The 17,270-nt window shown below is 44.4% G+C and overlaps 2 protein-coding genes across 2 annotated transcripts in view; both read right to left on the bottom strand.

Annotated features, from left to right (window-relative positions):
* The window catches only part of LOC134222887 (uncharacterized), a 636,084-nt gene that overhangs the window by 440,760 nt on the left and 178,054 nt on the right, over nt 1-17,270 (bottom strand). The window lies entirely within an intron of this gene.
* On the bottom strand, nt 12,752-14,392 carry LOC134206037 (uncharacterized). Its single transcript, XM_062681720.1, has one exon. It carries the CDS (start codon nt 14,390-14,392, stop codon nt 12,752-12,754), a length of 1,641 nt encoding a protein of 546 aa, XP_062537704.1.

Raw genomic sequence — 17,270 nt, forward strand, 5'->3', positions numbered from 1 at the left:
CCCGGTCGAGCTTCTTAAACACGGAAGTGAGCAGCTGCATCAATCAATCCATACATTATCCAGAAAATATGGGAAGATGAAGAACTGCCTGCCGGCTGATTGGATGGCATCATATCCCCAATCTATTCGAAAGGGCACATACTAGAGTGTGCCAATTACAAAGTATAAAATCCTGTGGCGTATCCTGTTAAACAGACTGAGACCGCTTGAGGAGTCATTCGTCGACAAATACCAGGCAGGTTTTCGTGAGGGCCGATCAACGACGGATCAGATGTTTAGCTTGCGGATGATCCTTGATAAATTCCGGGAGTACAACTTGCAGACTTACCATCTGTTCATTGATTTCAAAGCAGCGTATGATTCAGTGAAAAGAAATGAGCTGTGGCAGACAATGTCCGAACATGGTTTTCCAGCGAAACCAATTCGGCTGATACATGCAGCGCTGGATGGCTCGAAATCAAGTATTGGGATTGCAGACGAAGTGTCAACCTCGTTTGTGACCTTAGACTGATGGAAGCAGGGTATGGACTTTCGCATTTATTGTTCAACATTGCACTCGAAGGCGCTTTTAGGAGATCTGGCGTGCAGAGCAACGGCATTATCATCACACGGCCGCATATGCTCCTGGGTTTTGCGATCGACATCGACCTTATTGGAATCGATCGCAGATAAGTAGTGGAGACGTTTGTCCCACTGAAGAGGGAGACGGCGAGGATAGGCTTAACCATTAACACTGCCAAGACAAAGTACATGGTGGCAGGTAGAGATAGGGGAAGACCTAGTGGTGTTGGCCCAGAAGTAGTGCTTGATGGGGATGTGTTTGAAGTTGTTGAACAATTTGTTTACCTTGGAACGCTTGTGACATGTGACAATGACGTTTCCCGTGAAGTGAAAAGACGTATTGATGCTGCGAGTAGGGCCTTTTACGGATTACGTAACCAGCTTAAGTCCTACAACATGCAGACAGAAACGAAATTTGCTGTACGTTAAACTCAGATTCTACCAGTGGCCCTTTATGGACATGAAGCAAGGACGTTAAAAGAGGCGGATCCGAGTGCTTTCGTGGTTTTTGAGCAAAAAGTGCTGCGTACAATACTCGGAGGGAAACTAGCTACAATGTAGTAATGGTGTGTGGCGCAGACGCATGAATCATGAGCTGTATCAAGTATACAAAGAAGAAAATATTGTGAATCGTATTAAATACGGCAGACTTCAGTGGGCTGGTCACTTAGTGTGAATGTCGGAAGAAAGAATACCGAAAATAATATTCAACAGAGAACCAAATAGGGACTGGCGACTTCGTGAAAGGCCACGAACACGCTGGCTGCACGCGGTGGAATCGCACCTGGGGACCGACGATTATGGAGCTCTACAATACGCCAGACATAGGTGTGGACGCTGTAGCCAACCAGGTATTCAGGTATCCCTGCAGGTATCGATGCTTCTCAGTGAGATTAGTCATATCCGAAGACTGGAAGAAATTGCAGCACTTCGACCGTTTTTCACATCCTGCAACAGTAAACAAGTCACCTCTTTTTCCATCTCAACTTGGACACTCTGTGAATTGGATTCGTTGCGATCAATTCCCTTCCGTCCATATCAGGCAGAGCGGATGAATGGTGCCAGACAGTTTCAGCTCGGGCTGCGAAATGGTGAGTTGACATCTGGGTAGGAGCGACCTACACAGCTCTGGTCCTCACAAGTTCCAATCTCACGCTTCCACGGGTCTTCCGATGACAATCGATCGCCAGCTAAGGGTTTTGTACTTAGCTGGTAGTGCAGCTTGTGCACTGTTGTCCTTCTGACATCAGCTAGAGTGGAGGGGGTGCGACCAAAGGGACCATCGTCCCTTACCCCTAATCCCAAGGCGTTAAGCGACCCTTGCAGAGGGGATGCATGGCCAGGGGGGTGAAATAATGAGCTAGGCCTCTAACGGAGCCTGTGGGGTACCTGGGCACCTTCCACAGTAATTGTCCCTTACCGCGTCATGCTGGGCTCTGGCGTGGTGGACCTCTTTTCCCGAGCAACTCGTGGGACCAAAATGGAAAACCAAGTCAATTATTCAATTAGTGGTAGTAGTGTAGGCGACAACACCTTCGCAAGAGGTGGGTTGTTCAGGTCTCTGCCTAGGAGGCCAGAAGCAATAGTCGGCAGCTCAGTGCGCAGCGCCAGCGTGGGTCACTTAACCTTCATTTCGGCTAAAGAAACGCCGGTAGAGGTTATTGACGGCTCATGGCTTGTGGAGGCGATGAACCGCAAACGCGATGGGCTTTCGGCCTTCGAGGTGGCGACGGAACAGCTGGACGCCATCATCGACTTTGCGTCATCGAAGCATAATATCAGTAAGGACCTCAAGAGGAGCTTGCTGAAACTTCGAAAGTCGATGTTGGACGCCAAGCTGGATTGGGCGGTCGGGACGGCCAAGTCTAAGCCCGTGAAATCCGTGGAGTCGAGGTCTACCCAGACTGAGGCCCAAGGATTCACAAACTCGGGCAAGGTCGAATCGACCGAGGGCGTGCCAGCGAAGACGGCGTCTGCATGCTACCTAGCAGGTGGCCTTAGAGGTAGACATCACGAAAGGCTCTCCACGGAGGGCCTTTCATAGGGCCACGTCGATCACGGTGATCAATCTCACCAGCGTACGAGGGAACTCGAGAGCGATCCATCTGGCGAGAAAGTAGCAGTGCTACTTGAGCACATCGTGTAGTAGAGAGGCCAGCCTCAGTCGTCAACACGCGGTATTACGCCGAGGAGGGTGAGCACCAACCATCGCTGTACATTCAGTGGAAGTCCCACAGGGCAGTGAGCCGTGGGTGAAGGCAAGGAAAAGGTGATCGTCAGGCGGCCGAACTATAGTGTGAGAGTACGTGTAATCATATAGCTCGAAGAAGCGAGCGCTCGAATGTTGCGCGTTCTGAATGCAGCAAAGAAGAAGAACGATATTATTTCATCAATGCAGGGCCCCAGCATCCGGACCGACAGCACCAGCTATGTATCAGCGAACAGTGAGGTGTAAGAGGATGGGAAATTAAACAATGCTTGTAAGGTAGGACAGTGGAAGAGACATTGATGACTAGATTGTTAAGATGTGCACATTTATGTGCTTGATTCATTTCTTTCTAATGACCCCTCATTGGCTGAGCGAGAATTTTCAAGACCATAAAAGCGCCATAGCCGGGCGAGAACAATAAGAGTTACAAATCTCAATCACCCAATACATCGGTCTTGATAATATTAAGATTTATGGGAGTTGAGTGTTTAAGAGCCTGCTTGGTATAAGTTAAGCTCTTACAAGTAGCGACAGGCAACAAGTCTACCCAGACTGAGGCTCAAGTATTCGCGGGTACGTCGGGGGTGACTACTCCAGCGGAGCAGACACAAAAACGGGGGAGACAGTCTCCAGGGGATGAGCTCCCTGGGGGCCGTTCCAAAACGCGGAGGGTTACTACCCCGAACAAGGGTAGTGGGGCTGGGATGCTGAACCCCGGCCAGGTACCTCCAAAACCGGGGGAGGAAGGACCTGGAAAGGTACGTCCACCCAGGAAAGACGGTGGTATGGGGTTACGGCAGGCTGAGAGCTCTCAGCCGCCCCAGACCAGGGAAACAGAGGGGGATGACGCCTCCTGGACGGATGGGCGAGATTATCCTCGAGCTGAAGCGGGGCGTCTCGCAAAAGGGCGCCGCCTACAAGAAGTTGGCGGAGGAAGTCCTAGGCGAGACGGTCAAGGTGAGGGCACTCACGACGGAGGTGAATCTAAGGGTTAAAGATCTGGACGAGATCACCGAAGTCGAAGAGCTCGTCACGGCACTGCTGCGACAGTGTGAAGTGGAGACGCCCACCGCAGCCGTTCGGCTGGTCTACGGAAAGGTCCACCAGGAACCAGGTAGCATTGGTTCGGCTATCTGCAGCGGTCGCCTCCAAGGTAGTCAAGTTAGGGAGCGTCAAGGTGGGATGGTCGGTGTGTCCTGTGAGCATATACGAGCAACCCGAAGTTTGCTTCAAGTGCCTGAAACCGGGGCACAAGCAATGGGACTGCAAAGGCCCTGACAGAAGCAATCTCTGCCGACGCTGAGGATTGTAGGGACATAAGGACATAACATGCTGCACGAAGCCTCCCAATTGTTTGATTTGTTCCAGCAAAGCTGTGAACAGCAAGCACCCCATGGGGGGTTCGAAGTGCCCGGCGTTTAAGCGTGCTGCAAATTCACAGTGCAGGTAACGCAGCTGGCTTGCTCGGCCTCGCCCGAGTGTTTGGTGTGCGCAGGTTTAGAGGAAACAGCGGAACACGTGTTGTTCGTGTGCCCACGTTTGTTGATGTATTTTTTTTTTCACAATACGTATTTTTGGACGAGGATTCAGAATATATAAAAATCTTATTTTAGCCAAAAATGTTACATATGCAGTTTCTCAAACAAACGGTTCATTGCGTAGTGTGATTGACTTTTTGTTTTGAACATTCATTTCTCCAGAAGAATGTTCTACATTTATTTTTCTAAAAGTTCAGTTTTGTTTAATATTGATATGAACAACGAATTCACCGTGAGAACGATCATAAGATCGAATACTGCGTTAAAGTTATTATGGCCATACATTGGCGTTCAAATTTGGTTGGCTGATTGGAAGAAAGCAGTATCGCTAGTATGTAAAGGATTTTGCAATTTTTATACATTGCTCAAATACTTTTTTGTCATATTGCCGACTTGTAACAATGAAGGTTGCATAATTGCTTCAATCACTCATAGCGACAGCATGAAAAATAATCTTCAATTAATTTTATCTGCCAACTAGGACAAAGTTTTATCCAAAATGCCTTGTTGAAAAAGTTGCCTCTCTTTCGACTTCTTCGTACAGTGCATGTCGGTAGTAGGGCAGCGTATGCAGGAAACTGCTAGACTACAGTTGCAAGATAATATGAACTAACCTCACCCAACCGTAGTAACTGTGTGCTTACTCGACCAGTGTTGAAACTCCCACCGGCCAGAGCAAAGGCGGCGCTTGCAAGCCATAACTAAAGCTGGATTCTTTTCCTTCGCTTTCGTTCCCCAATTCAGAATCTTCTGGACCATTCGGTCGAGTGGAAGTGAAAATTTTACCTCGCCCCCGGGCTGGTTCCAGTTTGCGGTGAAACAGTGTGAAGTTTGCCCTCCGGTAGTGCAATGCTTGACTATTGTGAGGTGCGGGGCAGCTGCTCCGCTTGAACGGTCGGACGGGAGTCGTCGTGGCGAAAATAAACTCTTACTTCCGACCAAAAAGTTTTCGTCATCTTAAGCATGAACCCGAGCGTCTCAAGGCGTTGGGGCAGCGCCAGCGGGAGGAAAAATATCTTGAAGAATGTCCCTCTTCCATCACTCACCAGGGAGGTCCAAAACTATCACACTACGGCGCGGCGCGGTGGCAGAAGCACAAGCAAAGGACGATGCGATGACGAAGAAGATGGGAAAAGTTTTTCGCATTTTTAAAGCACTTTCCAGTAACCATTCTCGAAATTCTCAAGGATTAAGAGCGCTCACCGGTTGAGAGGTGCTTCTCCGTAAATGCGGTAGGAAAGTGGATGGTGATCGGTGTCGTCGTACCCGGCCGGGGGGGTCAAGCGAGGGGAAAATGCATTACTGACAAGATAAGAGATTAAATTTAATTAATTTAATTTGGAAATTAATGCGAAAAATTTACGTCCAGCAGAAACATTTTCGCCGAAATGAGTGCCATTTTTTCATCCGGTTGAGGCTTGGTGACCCTGCCGCGCCAGCAGTGCCGTGTGATGCAACGGCGACATCGCCGTCCGGTGATTTATTTGTACGAGCGTGCGAGATGCGACTTCTGGGAAAAAGAGGACCAACTTAAGGAAAATTGCATTTTTTTCGGTTTATCTCACATTCGGTCGCATATATTTTTTCCGCTGGAAATGCGCTGTCGCTGCTGGTGAGATGAGGATTTATTTTTGTCGGGTACTATTCGCGAACTCGACGTGGAATGAAAGTGAAAAAGTGAGACATTGTAGCACCATGATGGCAAATGAAATTGAAACGCGGATGAAGCTTGTTACAGTTTGGGAAAAAACTTTTCCAATAAAGAACTATGATTCGGAAGAAATGATAGCTGCGATCATTGAGTTAAAGTTAATCGTTCGAAATGGCACTATTTTACTGCCGTTCAAACACTTAGTTCGATCATTGTGATTATGACTTCTGAAGACCGTTTTACGCATGAGATCAAGCTTTCTGCTGATGGCACTACTCTACCTCTTTACTTGAAATGTCGTATATATGATTTAGAAAATAAGCTAACAACAACAGCATACGATTTTAAAGTTTGCGACAAAAAGATGAAAACTTATCATGAATCATTATTTTAAAACATTTTATGGCATTCATGAAAACATTTATGTACTGTTTCAAACAAGAAGCAACTCGTTGATTGTTTGAAGTCTAAAGTCAATCACACGACGAAAGCTTGATAGGCGTCAAATAATCGCGATCAAACATCACTTCATTTGCTTTCTTCAACAAGGGCTGAATATATTTTTTGTTAACTCAGTAAAATTAATGCATTTGATCACATCACTAAACTTCTGTTTGTATTCCGAAAAATCCGCATTAGCAGAAGAAGCAATCATAAGCAACATCTTCGAATTAACGGAGTGACCGAAGGGGAGAAAACCAAGTCAATGAATATATTTCCATACATGTGGCGCGATGACTGTCGGTGTTACAAATAGTCGAGAATTAAACGCCCTTATGATGCTGTTCTCACTTTAAAGATTTTGTAATTCAACATACTATCCCAAATTCAATCGATCCGAACTTGTTAAAGTTTATTTCGGGTAATTTATCTTCACCTTCCTCTTCCACACATTCAGAAATAAGGAACTTTTCAAAATGGAGACACTTTGTGCCGACAAAACTTCCATTTCCGATGCCTGTTTGTTAATGCAGCAGCAGTAGTTGCATCGGCAAACATCCATTTCCCTTCGATGAACCCTTGCGAAACTCTTCTTATCTGTATGTGGCGACGTTTTTTGTATCCTCTGTTGTAGTCGAACTTCGCCACAGTTGCTTCTTTCTTCATAGTTGCACCTTTTTTTTCCTCGGGAGCAAGAATTATCACAGAAGAGAGTTTCTCACTCGCAGGTTCGAAGCGTGGATGCGGGCCTTCACTGTGTACGATCGTTTTGTTCCACCTCGCAGTCAGTCAAGCACTGCGCTTACACGCGGGCATCCATATTCATCTGCCACCATAAGTCAGTGGTTCTCGATTCTGACAACAATATTAAAGTCAGCGAATTGCACATGCTTCAAAATTTTTAAAAATTAGTTATTTGAACTTTTCATGGAATTTCTTTTTTTTAATTGCAATTTTTTAAGAGGTAAGCCAGCTTAGAGCTGAAAACCTCTCAAATGAAGACAAAAAATTAAATTTGCAAGTTTGTGGAAATTCTGCATTATGTATGGATATTTGAAGTTTATTAATTTTTCCTACCTTGATTTTTATTGATTTTTTATTGTTTTTGGAAATTTTATTTTGTTTTCTTGTTGCCATCCAACTAGGCAACAAGAAAACAAAATAAAATTTCCAAAAACAATAAAAAAAATCCAATAAAAATCAAGGTAGGAAAAATTAATAAACTTCAAATATCCATACATAATGCAGAATTTCCACAAACTTGCAAATTTAATTTTTTTTTGTCTTCATTTGAGAGGTTTTCAGCTCTAAGCTGGCTTACCTCTTAAAAAATTGCAATTAAAAAAAAGAAATTTCATGAAAAGTTCAAATAACTTTTTTTAATTTCAGAAAACTGAAAAAAATGTTTGTATTCCACCCTTTTTAAAGTTTACTCGCAATACTCCATTACCAGCACTAAGTTTTCCGGTTTGTACATGAAATTGCCAAAATTTATACATCAACATCAAGATAATTGTGCACACTATTGAAAGCTTCCTGTGTGGTCTTGAGAAAATAAATCTCAGATGCAAAAAATTTGAATCAGCTTAAAGGAATTATTCTGCAGGATTGTTGACTAGCGGTGTTATACTCCTAGAACATTTTTCGGGAACATTTTTCGTGAAAAACGGGAACCACTAACCGAATACCTGTTAAACGAACGGATTGGGACCAGGCCTTGATGTAGTCCCTTAGGGTGTTTCTGTCATAGGCACAATGAAACACATCATTTCACTTAAAACGCGAACATAAATTGCACTACATTTATTACAATACTGGGCTACTACATCGAATACATTTATTTAGCCCTAACATCTAAAACTCGGTACAAGGAAGCAAGAGCAGCCGAAAACCGAACCCACAGCAGAGAGAAAAAAGAGTACGAAGAACAAGTTATTAGTGAGGCGCAGGAAAAATGGAGCAGAACGATAAGCGGAGGTTTTATGAGTCTGTCAATGGGTCCGCGACGTTAGGCATAAGTACGTTAGGCATAAAGACGTTAGGCATAAGTACGTTAGGCATAATGGACGTTAGGCATAACGGACGTTAGGCATAATGTACGTTAGGCATAATGGACGTTTGGCATAATTCTGCCTTCTTTATGTCATAGGCTGTTCTTTGGGTAATTTTATGCCTAACGTCCATTATGCCTAACGTACATTATGCCTAACGTCCGTTATGCCTGACGTCCATTATGCCTAACGTACTTATGCCTAACGTACTTATGCCTAACGGGGTATACCCCTGTCAATGGCGTGCGAAAAAAGACAGCGCCATCTCCCGTCATGTGCAACGACCAACAAGGGAATTTGCTGACAGATAAAACTGAAGTGGCTGCCAGGTGGAAGCAACACTTCGAGACTTTGTTGAATGGAGGAAGTGACGGTGCATCGGTGAACAGAATAAATATTAGCGACGATGGACAAGCTGTGGAGTCACCTACACTAGATGAGGTTAAAAAAGCTGTTAAAGAGCTGAAAAACAATAAGGCTGCGGGGAAGGACCAGCTCCCTGCTGAACTTCTCAAACATGGTAGTGAGCAGCTTAATGAAGTTCTGCACCATATTATGTCGAAAATATGGGAAGACCAAGGATGTTATCGATCATTTAGTAATTTGCGTTCGATCATTTAGTAGTTTTTCAATAACTTATTCCAGAAGCTGAATTTCAAAATGTGTTGTATTCTGGACTTCTAATGTGAAGGATTTTCTAAAACTCTGCCTAATTGGTCGTTGTTAGAATTCAACTAATAACGGAGATATAGCGCTAGTTGCAGTAACTTAAACTAAATGATTGGAATTTTATTATCATGTAGTCTAAGTTACTGAAACTATAGCTATAACTCCGTTACTAGTAAAATTCAAACAACGAACCATTAGGCATAGTGTTAGAAAAATCTTCACACTAGAAGTCCACAATACAACACATTTTGAAATTCAGCTTCTAGAATGAGTTATTGAAAAACTACTAAATGATCGAACCCAAATTACTAGATGATCGATAACATCCTTGGGGAAGACAAGGAAATACCTGCTAGCTGGTTGGACGGCCTCATTTGCCCTCTCTTTAAGAAAGGGCACAGACTGGAGTGCGCCAATTACCGAGGAATAACCCTCCTTAATTCGGCGTACAAAATTATGTCCCGTCTTCTGTTCAACAGATTGAGACCGCTTGAAGAGTCGTCGACGAATACTAAGCAGGTTTTTGTGAGGGCCGATCAACGACGGATCAAATGTTTACCCTGAGACAAATCCTTGATAAATTCCGGGAGTACAACTTGCAGACACATCATCTGTTTATTGATTTCAAGGCGGCGTACGATTCAGTGAAACCGAATGAATTATGGCAAATTATGCTTGAACATAGTTTTCCGGCGAAACTGATACGGCTTATTCGTATAACGTTGGACGGATCGAAATCAAGTGTGAGGGTTGCGGATGAAATATCGACGTCATTTGTTACCTTAGATGGATTGAAGCAGGGTGATGCACTATCGAATCTACTGTTCAATATAGCGCTCGAGGGAGCGATTAGGAGAGCTGGTGTGAAAGAAACGGTACCATTATCACAAAATCGCATATGCTCCTGAGATTTGCGGACGATATCGGTATTATCGGGATTGATCGCCGTGCCGTGGAAGAGGCTTTTATGTCTTTTAAGAGGGAGACAGCGAGGATTGGACTCACGATCAATACCAGCAAAACGAAGTACATGGTCGCTGGCAATTAACGTGGGTTCATTAGTGGTGGTGGTAGCGAAATGGTGCTGGATGATGAAAAATTTGAAGTGGTAGAAGAATTAGTGTATTTTGGAACATTAGTGACGTGCGATAATGATGTTACCCGTTAGGTGAAAAAGCTTATGGCAGCTGCAACTAGGGCTTATTACGGACTTCGTAACCAGCTTAAGTCTCGTAGTCTGCAAACGAAAACAAAACTCGCGCTGTATACTACTCTAATTCCTCCGGTGGCTTTATACGGCAATGAAACATGCCCGAGTAGCACACATGTTTCATATAGATCACAGTAACTTATATATGACCAGATTCAGTCACAAATAAGTTGCTGCAACCAGTTTCACTTAACTTGTGTTGCTTGAGTGGACGTTAAAGGAGGCTGATCGGAGAGCTTTCGGAGTGTTTGACCGTAAGGTGCTTCGGACAATACTCGGTGGTAAACAAGAGAACGGTATCTGGCGGTGTTGCATGAACCACGAATTGTACCAGGTGTATAAAGGGTTGGATATTATTAAGCTTATACAACACGGCAGACTACGGTGGGCTGGTCACGTTGTTCTTATGCCGGAAGAACGTCAAGCGAATATAATATTTAGTAGAGAACCCGGAAAAGGCCGCAGGCTTCGTGGAAGGCCCCGTACACGATAGCTTTTTGCAGTTGAAGAGGACCTGAGAGCGCTCAATGTTCAGGGCGACTGGAAGCGATTGGCCCAGGATCGAGTCCAGTGGAGAAGGTTACTCCATTCGGCGTAGGTTTATCGAATAGCTTTAGCGCATCAAGTATCAAGTATCAAGTAAGTATCTAAAACACATGCGCGTGACCTCGCAGGACCATCTAATTCCGACGGAGGTTTACTTACAACTAAATTACTTTCTAATAACTCTACAGACGAGAACATACAAAAACGAATTAAGTTCGGATGAATTTCCCTTCCGAGAATAATGCTCACTCTAATCTTTCCCCATCTCATCGTATTTATCTCCAACGGTCAGCGTATGTATGGGATTAACTGGCAATTAACTGGCTGCTGACCGGTGGATCGCTCGAGTAGAGGATAGGGTGGCCCTCGCTGACATTCTCACCCGCCCAGAAATATCCGTTTCTGAAATAAAAATAGAAAAAATCCTCTTCGACTAGGACGGGACGGGAAGGTTTGGCTCAAACATCATGTTCATTTGTCGATACTGGAACAGGCAGCAAGCAAATCTTCTCGACTGGTCGTTTCAATTCGCCAGACATTGTTTTTACCGTGATGAGCATCGATTATACGTCCCATACGCCAATGCATGGGTGGTTGATTATTATCGTGAATGATGACTAATCTTCCTACTTCTATAGCAACTGGTGGATCCCAGCTACTGTGACCCTGGCCGCAGGAAGTTCTCCCATGAACTGTTGCACCAGTTTTGGCTTGGCTCTGAAGCATGTCATGCATTTATGGACCACCTGTCTAGCAACATTTCGCCCTCCCAATGGCCAGTAGCGCTGACGGATTGATGCTAATAACAATTGTGGACCAGCATGGAGTAACCGAAGATGAAATTGCTCAAAAATCAACTTAGTACATCGATGGCGTGCTGGGAGGATTATTGGGTGTTTAAATCCCTCAGGTTCTCCAGAGTTTTCCAAACGTCCACCAACTCTCAATAGCCCGTCTTTGCAAATTAATGGATTATACCAACGCAATGGTGATCTTCTGGGAACAGCTTCGTTCTTCTGTACGAGCTTCATTTCTTCTGGAAACGCTTCTTGCTGAACCTTCCGTATTATAACAAACTCCGCCTTGCGTAGCTCTTTCGAAGAAAGAAATCCAGTCGACCGATTCTCCCCTGGGTTACGAAGTGACTGCATCAATCGCAACCATATTGCGACACGACGAATCAGTACTGTGTAAGAACTGCACTTGGATATGAACCATTCGTTGAAATCCTCAATTGTTGAAGCTGCATTGACAACTGCTGTTCGTCTTCTTTCCTCTTCATATTCTTCTCCACATACATGATCCGATAGGTTTGGCCACTCGTTTTTATTTTGGGTTAACCATTGCGGACCATGCCACCAAAATTCGTTGTGAAGGATTTCTCTTGGACTGATTCCTCTCGAAACCAAATCTGCTGGGTTATCAGTACCTGGAACATGCCGCCATTCACAACCATCTGTAATGGCTTGAATCTTTGCCACCCTATTTGCGACGAATACTGACCAAGTAGAGGGAGTAGCCTGAATCCATCTGAGAGTACAAGTGGAATCCACCCAGAATGTTGTGCGAACCTGGAAGTTTGTTGCTTTTCTGACTCTTTCGTAGATTTGAGTTGTTAACAAAGCCCCGCAAAGCTCCAACCGAGGAATTGATTGTTGTTTTAATGGAGCAACCTTGGAAGCTGAACATAGAAGGTGCACTTCGACGTTGCCGTCCTTGTCTTGACTCCGGATGTAAAGGCATCCACCGTATGCCTTCTGCGACGCATCCGAAAAACAATGAATTTCCACCAATATCGCTTGAGGAAGGATTATGCAGCGCTTTATCCTGACATCATTGAGGATTGGAAGCTGCTCATGGAATTTCCGCCAGGACTCACCCACCGTTGAGGGTAACGGTTGATCCCAATCTAATCTCTTTCCAAAGCAGCTGCATAAACACCTTCGCAGCTGTTATAGTTGCACCGATGAAGCCCAACGGATCGAACAACGTTGCGATGATTGAGAGAACCTGGCGTTTGGTTAGGACTTCATTGGGATTTATTGGACAAACCTTGAACTGGAAGCTAAAAACATCGGAACTTGGATGCCATGTTAATCCCAACGTCTTGACTGTTGAATCCTCTTCCAGTCGTATACCTTCCGAGGAGCAGACCGCTCGATTAATCTCGGATATTCTATGCAATTCTATGGCTTCTTCGACACTGTCACAACCAGTGATAACGTCGTCCATATATGTGTCTTCAACTATTGCCTTGGCCGCTAACGGATAGCGCTCTCCTTCGTCCATAGCCAATTGATTAAGTGTACGAGTAGCAAGGAAAGGAGCCGGTCTCGTACCATAAGTAACAGTGTTCAATTCAAACACACCTACCTCCTCTATCGGTGAAGAACGCCACAGTATGGATTGAAGGGGTCGATCAATGGGAGAAACTAAAACCTGGCGGAACATTTTTTCCACATCGGCAACTACCATTATCTGTTTCGTGCAACAGCGGAGAATGATGGAGCGAAGGTCCTGTTGAATTATTGGGCCAACCAGTAGAGCGTCGTTTAATGATAACCCTGAAGAAGTGCTACAGGAAGCGTCGAACACCACGCGAACCTTAGTGGTGGTACTAGCCTCCTTTACCACCGGATGATGCGGAAGAAAACAACGTTTGACAGTTTCATCCACTTCCACCTTCCGCATATGACGCACCATGAATGCAACATATTGTTCTCTTAGGGAAGCGTTCTTGGATAACCTTCGCTCAGTACCTTGAAAACGTCGGAATGCGATCTCTTTAGATTCGCCCAACCGTGACAAGATGTCTTCATGCTTGGGAAGAGAAACCGTATAGCGGCCATCTGTGCCGCGTTGCACCGTATCCTCAAATATGGCTTCACATCGCGTTTCATTTGGAGAATAATTGTTGGTCGATTCTACATTTTCGATAGTCCAAAATCGGCAAAGAAGCTCCTCTAGCGTATCCATGGTTGCTACATTGCAGTTGATTTGCAAACCTTGACCAATATCGGCGAATCCTCCGCTGACAACCCAACCGAAAACTGAATCTTGAAGAGCTGGGAGCCGTTCTCCAAGCGAAATCTTTTTACCAGAGTCAAAAAAGTCGAAGAAGGACTCTACACCTAAAACGAGATCCACACTACCAGATACCCCAAACGATGGATCAGCAAGTTCGATGCCTTTTGGTAGTGTCCAGCCACTGGTGTTGATGGTAGTAGTAGGTATGTTCGCCGTGACTTTAGGTAGGACTAAAAAACTCATCTTACGAGAATAGTCCGAGAGCCTGGAGCGAATTTCAGCTGTAATCCGCTGTTTAACCTTAGTAGTAGCTTGACCAATCCCTAGGACCGAGACATCCACCCTTCGGCGAGTGACGTTCAAGCGTTGACTCAGGCGCTCAGAGATGAAGTTGCTTTCTGAACCAGAGTCAGTTCGACTGACAATCCTTCGCTTGATGACCTTGTCGAAAACAGTTTCGGCACAACCAATGCGTTCGAAGCAACGCATCTTTCTCCGCCATCGATTTCATTTGAAATGTACTACACTGCTTTCAAATTCGTCGTCTTCATCGTCAAAGTCATTTTGGGATTTGAGTTCGACCAAAGTAGCACCAAACCTCTCCCAAAGGTCATCGATTTTATCCAACCTTAGATTGATCTGCGTAGCACTCGTTGTATCTTGAATCTTCTCCGTAAAACGCGTGATGTCCGGTCGGTGTTCTACTCGGTGTTATACTAGCGTTCTACTTACAACTAAAATACTTTCTAATAACTCTGGTCATTAACTGGCTGCTGACCGATAGATCACTCGAGTAGAGGATAGGGTGGCCCTCGCTGACATATTCTTTTCTATGATTGTATAGTATGACCGTGCTTACAAGATTACTATCGAAGAACTGTTGTACTTCGCTGCCGTAATCTGAAAAATTGACGTATGCGCCATTTTACAACATGCATGTTTTTCATTTTTCTGTTAAAGAGTTCGATGTGTATTATTCGTTAACATTATTTTTGGAAAATGGCTAAAACGACACTTTTTCAGATTACGGCAGTTCGTTGCTTACCTCCGTGTCCACACCATGCCCATTGTCCAATCATATCATGCATAGTTGATACGATCCTTTTTTTTTCAGTCATGTTTCGGGTATCAAATAAAGGTACATCCAAATACTGCATCACTTCTTGATGGCTCAATGATCTTGGTAACACTGACAAGACTCTTAATTTATTGCCGTCTCTCGAACATATAACATCAGGAGGGAGACGATGTTTTTCACAGAGTAGTGATGGTAGGGTGTAGCTAGTGGGATGACCTTGGTATTACTAAACATCCTCACTCGGGCGGGAAAACGGGCGAGATACGGTAACCCTAGCTGCTGGTAAATCTACCATAAACTGTTGCACTGAAGTAGGTTTACAACCGAAGCATTTCTGGAAATAATGTACGATGTTTCTGATCACGCATCTACTTCCAAGAATCATAGCCTTAGTACACTTAGCATCAGTTGTGGTCCTGCGTGAAGCAGATGTTTATGAAAATGCTGAAGGAGCAGCTAAATGCTGATAACCCAGCCAAACACGGATTCATTAAGGGTTGGAAGTTGTTCCCCCAAGAAAATCTTTTTGTCTGTTTCGAAATTCGAAAAAATATTCAATAATAAGTACACCCCGTTCGCCAACTGAATTCCGCTTGGCAATGTCCAAGAATCCGTGTTGATAATAGTTGCTGGAAAATTTACCGTGACCCTTGGAAGAATCAGTAATGCTAGTTCACGGGAATAGTCCGAAATTTGGTCGCCGCTTGTTCAATTCCTGACACCAAAATATCCATTCGATAGCGGTAAACTTGTAACCGTCGACTCAATCGATCTGTTATGAAATTACTTTCGGATCCGGTAGCGCACGAACAGGAAATTGCCAATGTCATCTTCAAGCATCACAACTGCTGTTGCCAAAAGAACCCGTGTTGGATGTTGGTGAGCTGTAACGGACACAAAAACTTCCGTAGGTGCCACTTAGGTGCTGGATAAATCCCTATGATTCTTGAGTACCGATGGCTGGTTGCCCCCAGCAAGTTCGATCACCGGTGTCAGCCTGATGTCCTTTTTGGGTCGTATCTGGTTTGTAGGACCAAAATGGACATCAGGATCCAAAGAAGCATTCGATAATTCCCACAATTATTACTTGCGAGGTTTCTAAGCCAATATACCGTTGTTTTTGCATTCGTTGAACACGAGATTAACACGTTGAAACTTTTATACCTAAAAAGCCGAATTTTTTTTAGATAATTTTCCTAGGCCAGAAGTTGAACCCAACCTCCTTCAGCATAGTCTTGCTTGGCAGCATCGCATCTTCCCGCACAGCTAAGGAAGGCCTCCCAGAATATTTAGAAGTTGTTTTCAAAATTTCAATTGCCCCTTATACCGCGCAGATACATCCATTTAAAGAAGGCGTTACCCTTCCCTTCGCCTTATACCGGGCAGACGCGTTCTCTTAAAGAAGGCATTATCAACTCCTTTCGCCTTATACCGAGCAGATGCATCCATTTAAAGAAGGTGCTACCCCTTCTTTCGTCTTATACCGGGCTGACGCGTTCATTTAAATAAGGCATTATCAATTCCTTTCGCCTTCTTTTAAAGAAGACATTATCAACTCCTTTGGCTTTATACCGGGCAGATGCATCTATTTAAAGGAGGCGTTATCTAGTCCTTCCCCTTATACCAAGCAGACGCGTTCTTTTAAAGAAGGCATTATCAATTCCTTTCGCCTTATACCGGGCAGATGCACCAATTTAAAGAAGGCGTTACCCCTCCTTTCGCCTTATACCGGGCAGACGCGTTCTTTTAAAGAAGGTATTATCAACTCCCTTTGCCTTATACCGGGCAGACGCGTTCTTTTAAAGAAGGCATTATCAACTCCTTTCGCCTTATGCTGGGCAGATGCATCCATTTGAAGAAGGCGTTACCCCTCCCTTCGCCTTATACCGGGCAGATGCATCCATTTAAAGAAGGCGTTACTCCTACCTTCGCCTTATAGCGGGAAGACGTGCTCTTTGAAAGAAGACATTATCAATTCCTTTCGCCTTATACCGGGCAGTAGATATGATGGGGTTTCAGGTTTTAAAACCCGCAACCCGAATCGAACCTGAACCCGGGCTCGGGTTTGAAAAATTAGTACAATATCGGGTTCGGGTCGGGTTAGGGTTTGTGAGATAAAAAAATCGGGAGCGGGTCGGATACGAGTTTAAAAAATAAAATACTGAAAATTATTCTATTCAGTTTTGTTAATTGTGAGGCTAGTTCGTTGTTTGGGCTTACATTTTTCAATTCAAATAGAACCAGAAAATATCTAGTTTGAATTTTCCGGGGAAAACTTTTGTGCGAGCT

The sequence above is a fragment of the Armigeres subalbatus genome, chromosome 1 (genome assembly GCF_024139115.2).
Source record: "Armigeres subalbatus isolate Guangzhou_Male chromosome 1, GZ_Asu_2, whole genome shotgun sequence".
Taxonomy (NCBI): domain Eukaryota; kingdom Metazoa; phylum Arthropoda; class Insecta; order Diptera; family Culicidae; genus Armigeres; species Armigeres subalbatus.

Bases quoted from the DNA above. Each gene is read 5' to 3' on its own strand.
- LOC134206037 (XM_062681720.1), bottom strand. From the start codon at position 14,392: ATGCGTTGCTTCGAACGCATTGGTTGTGCCGAAACTGTTTTCGACAAG.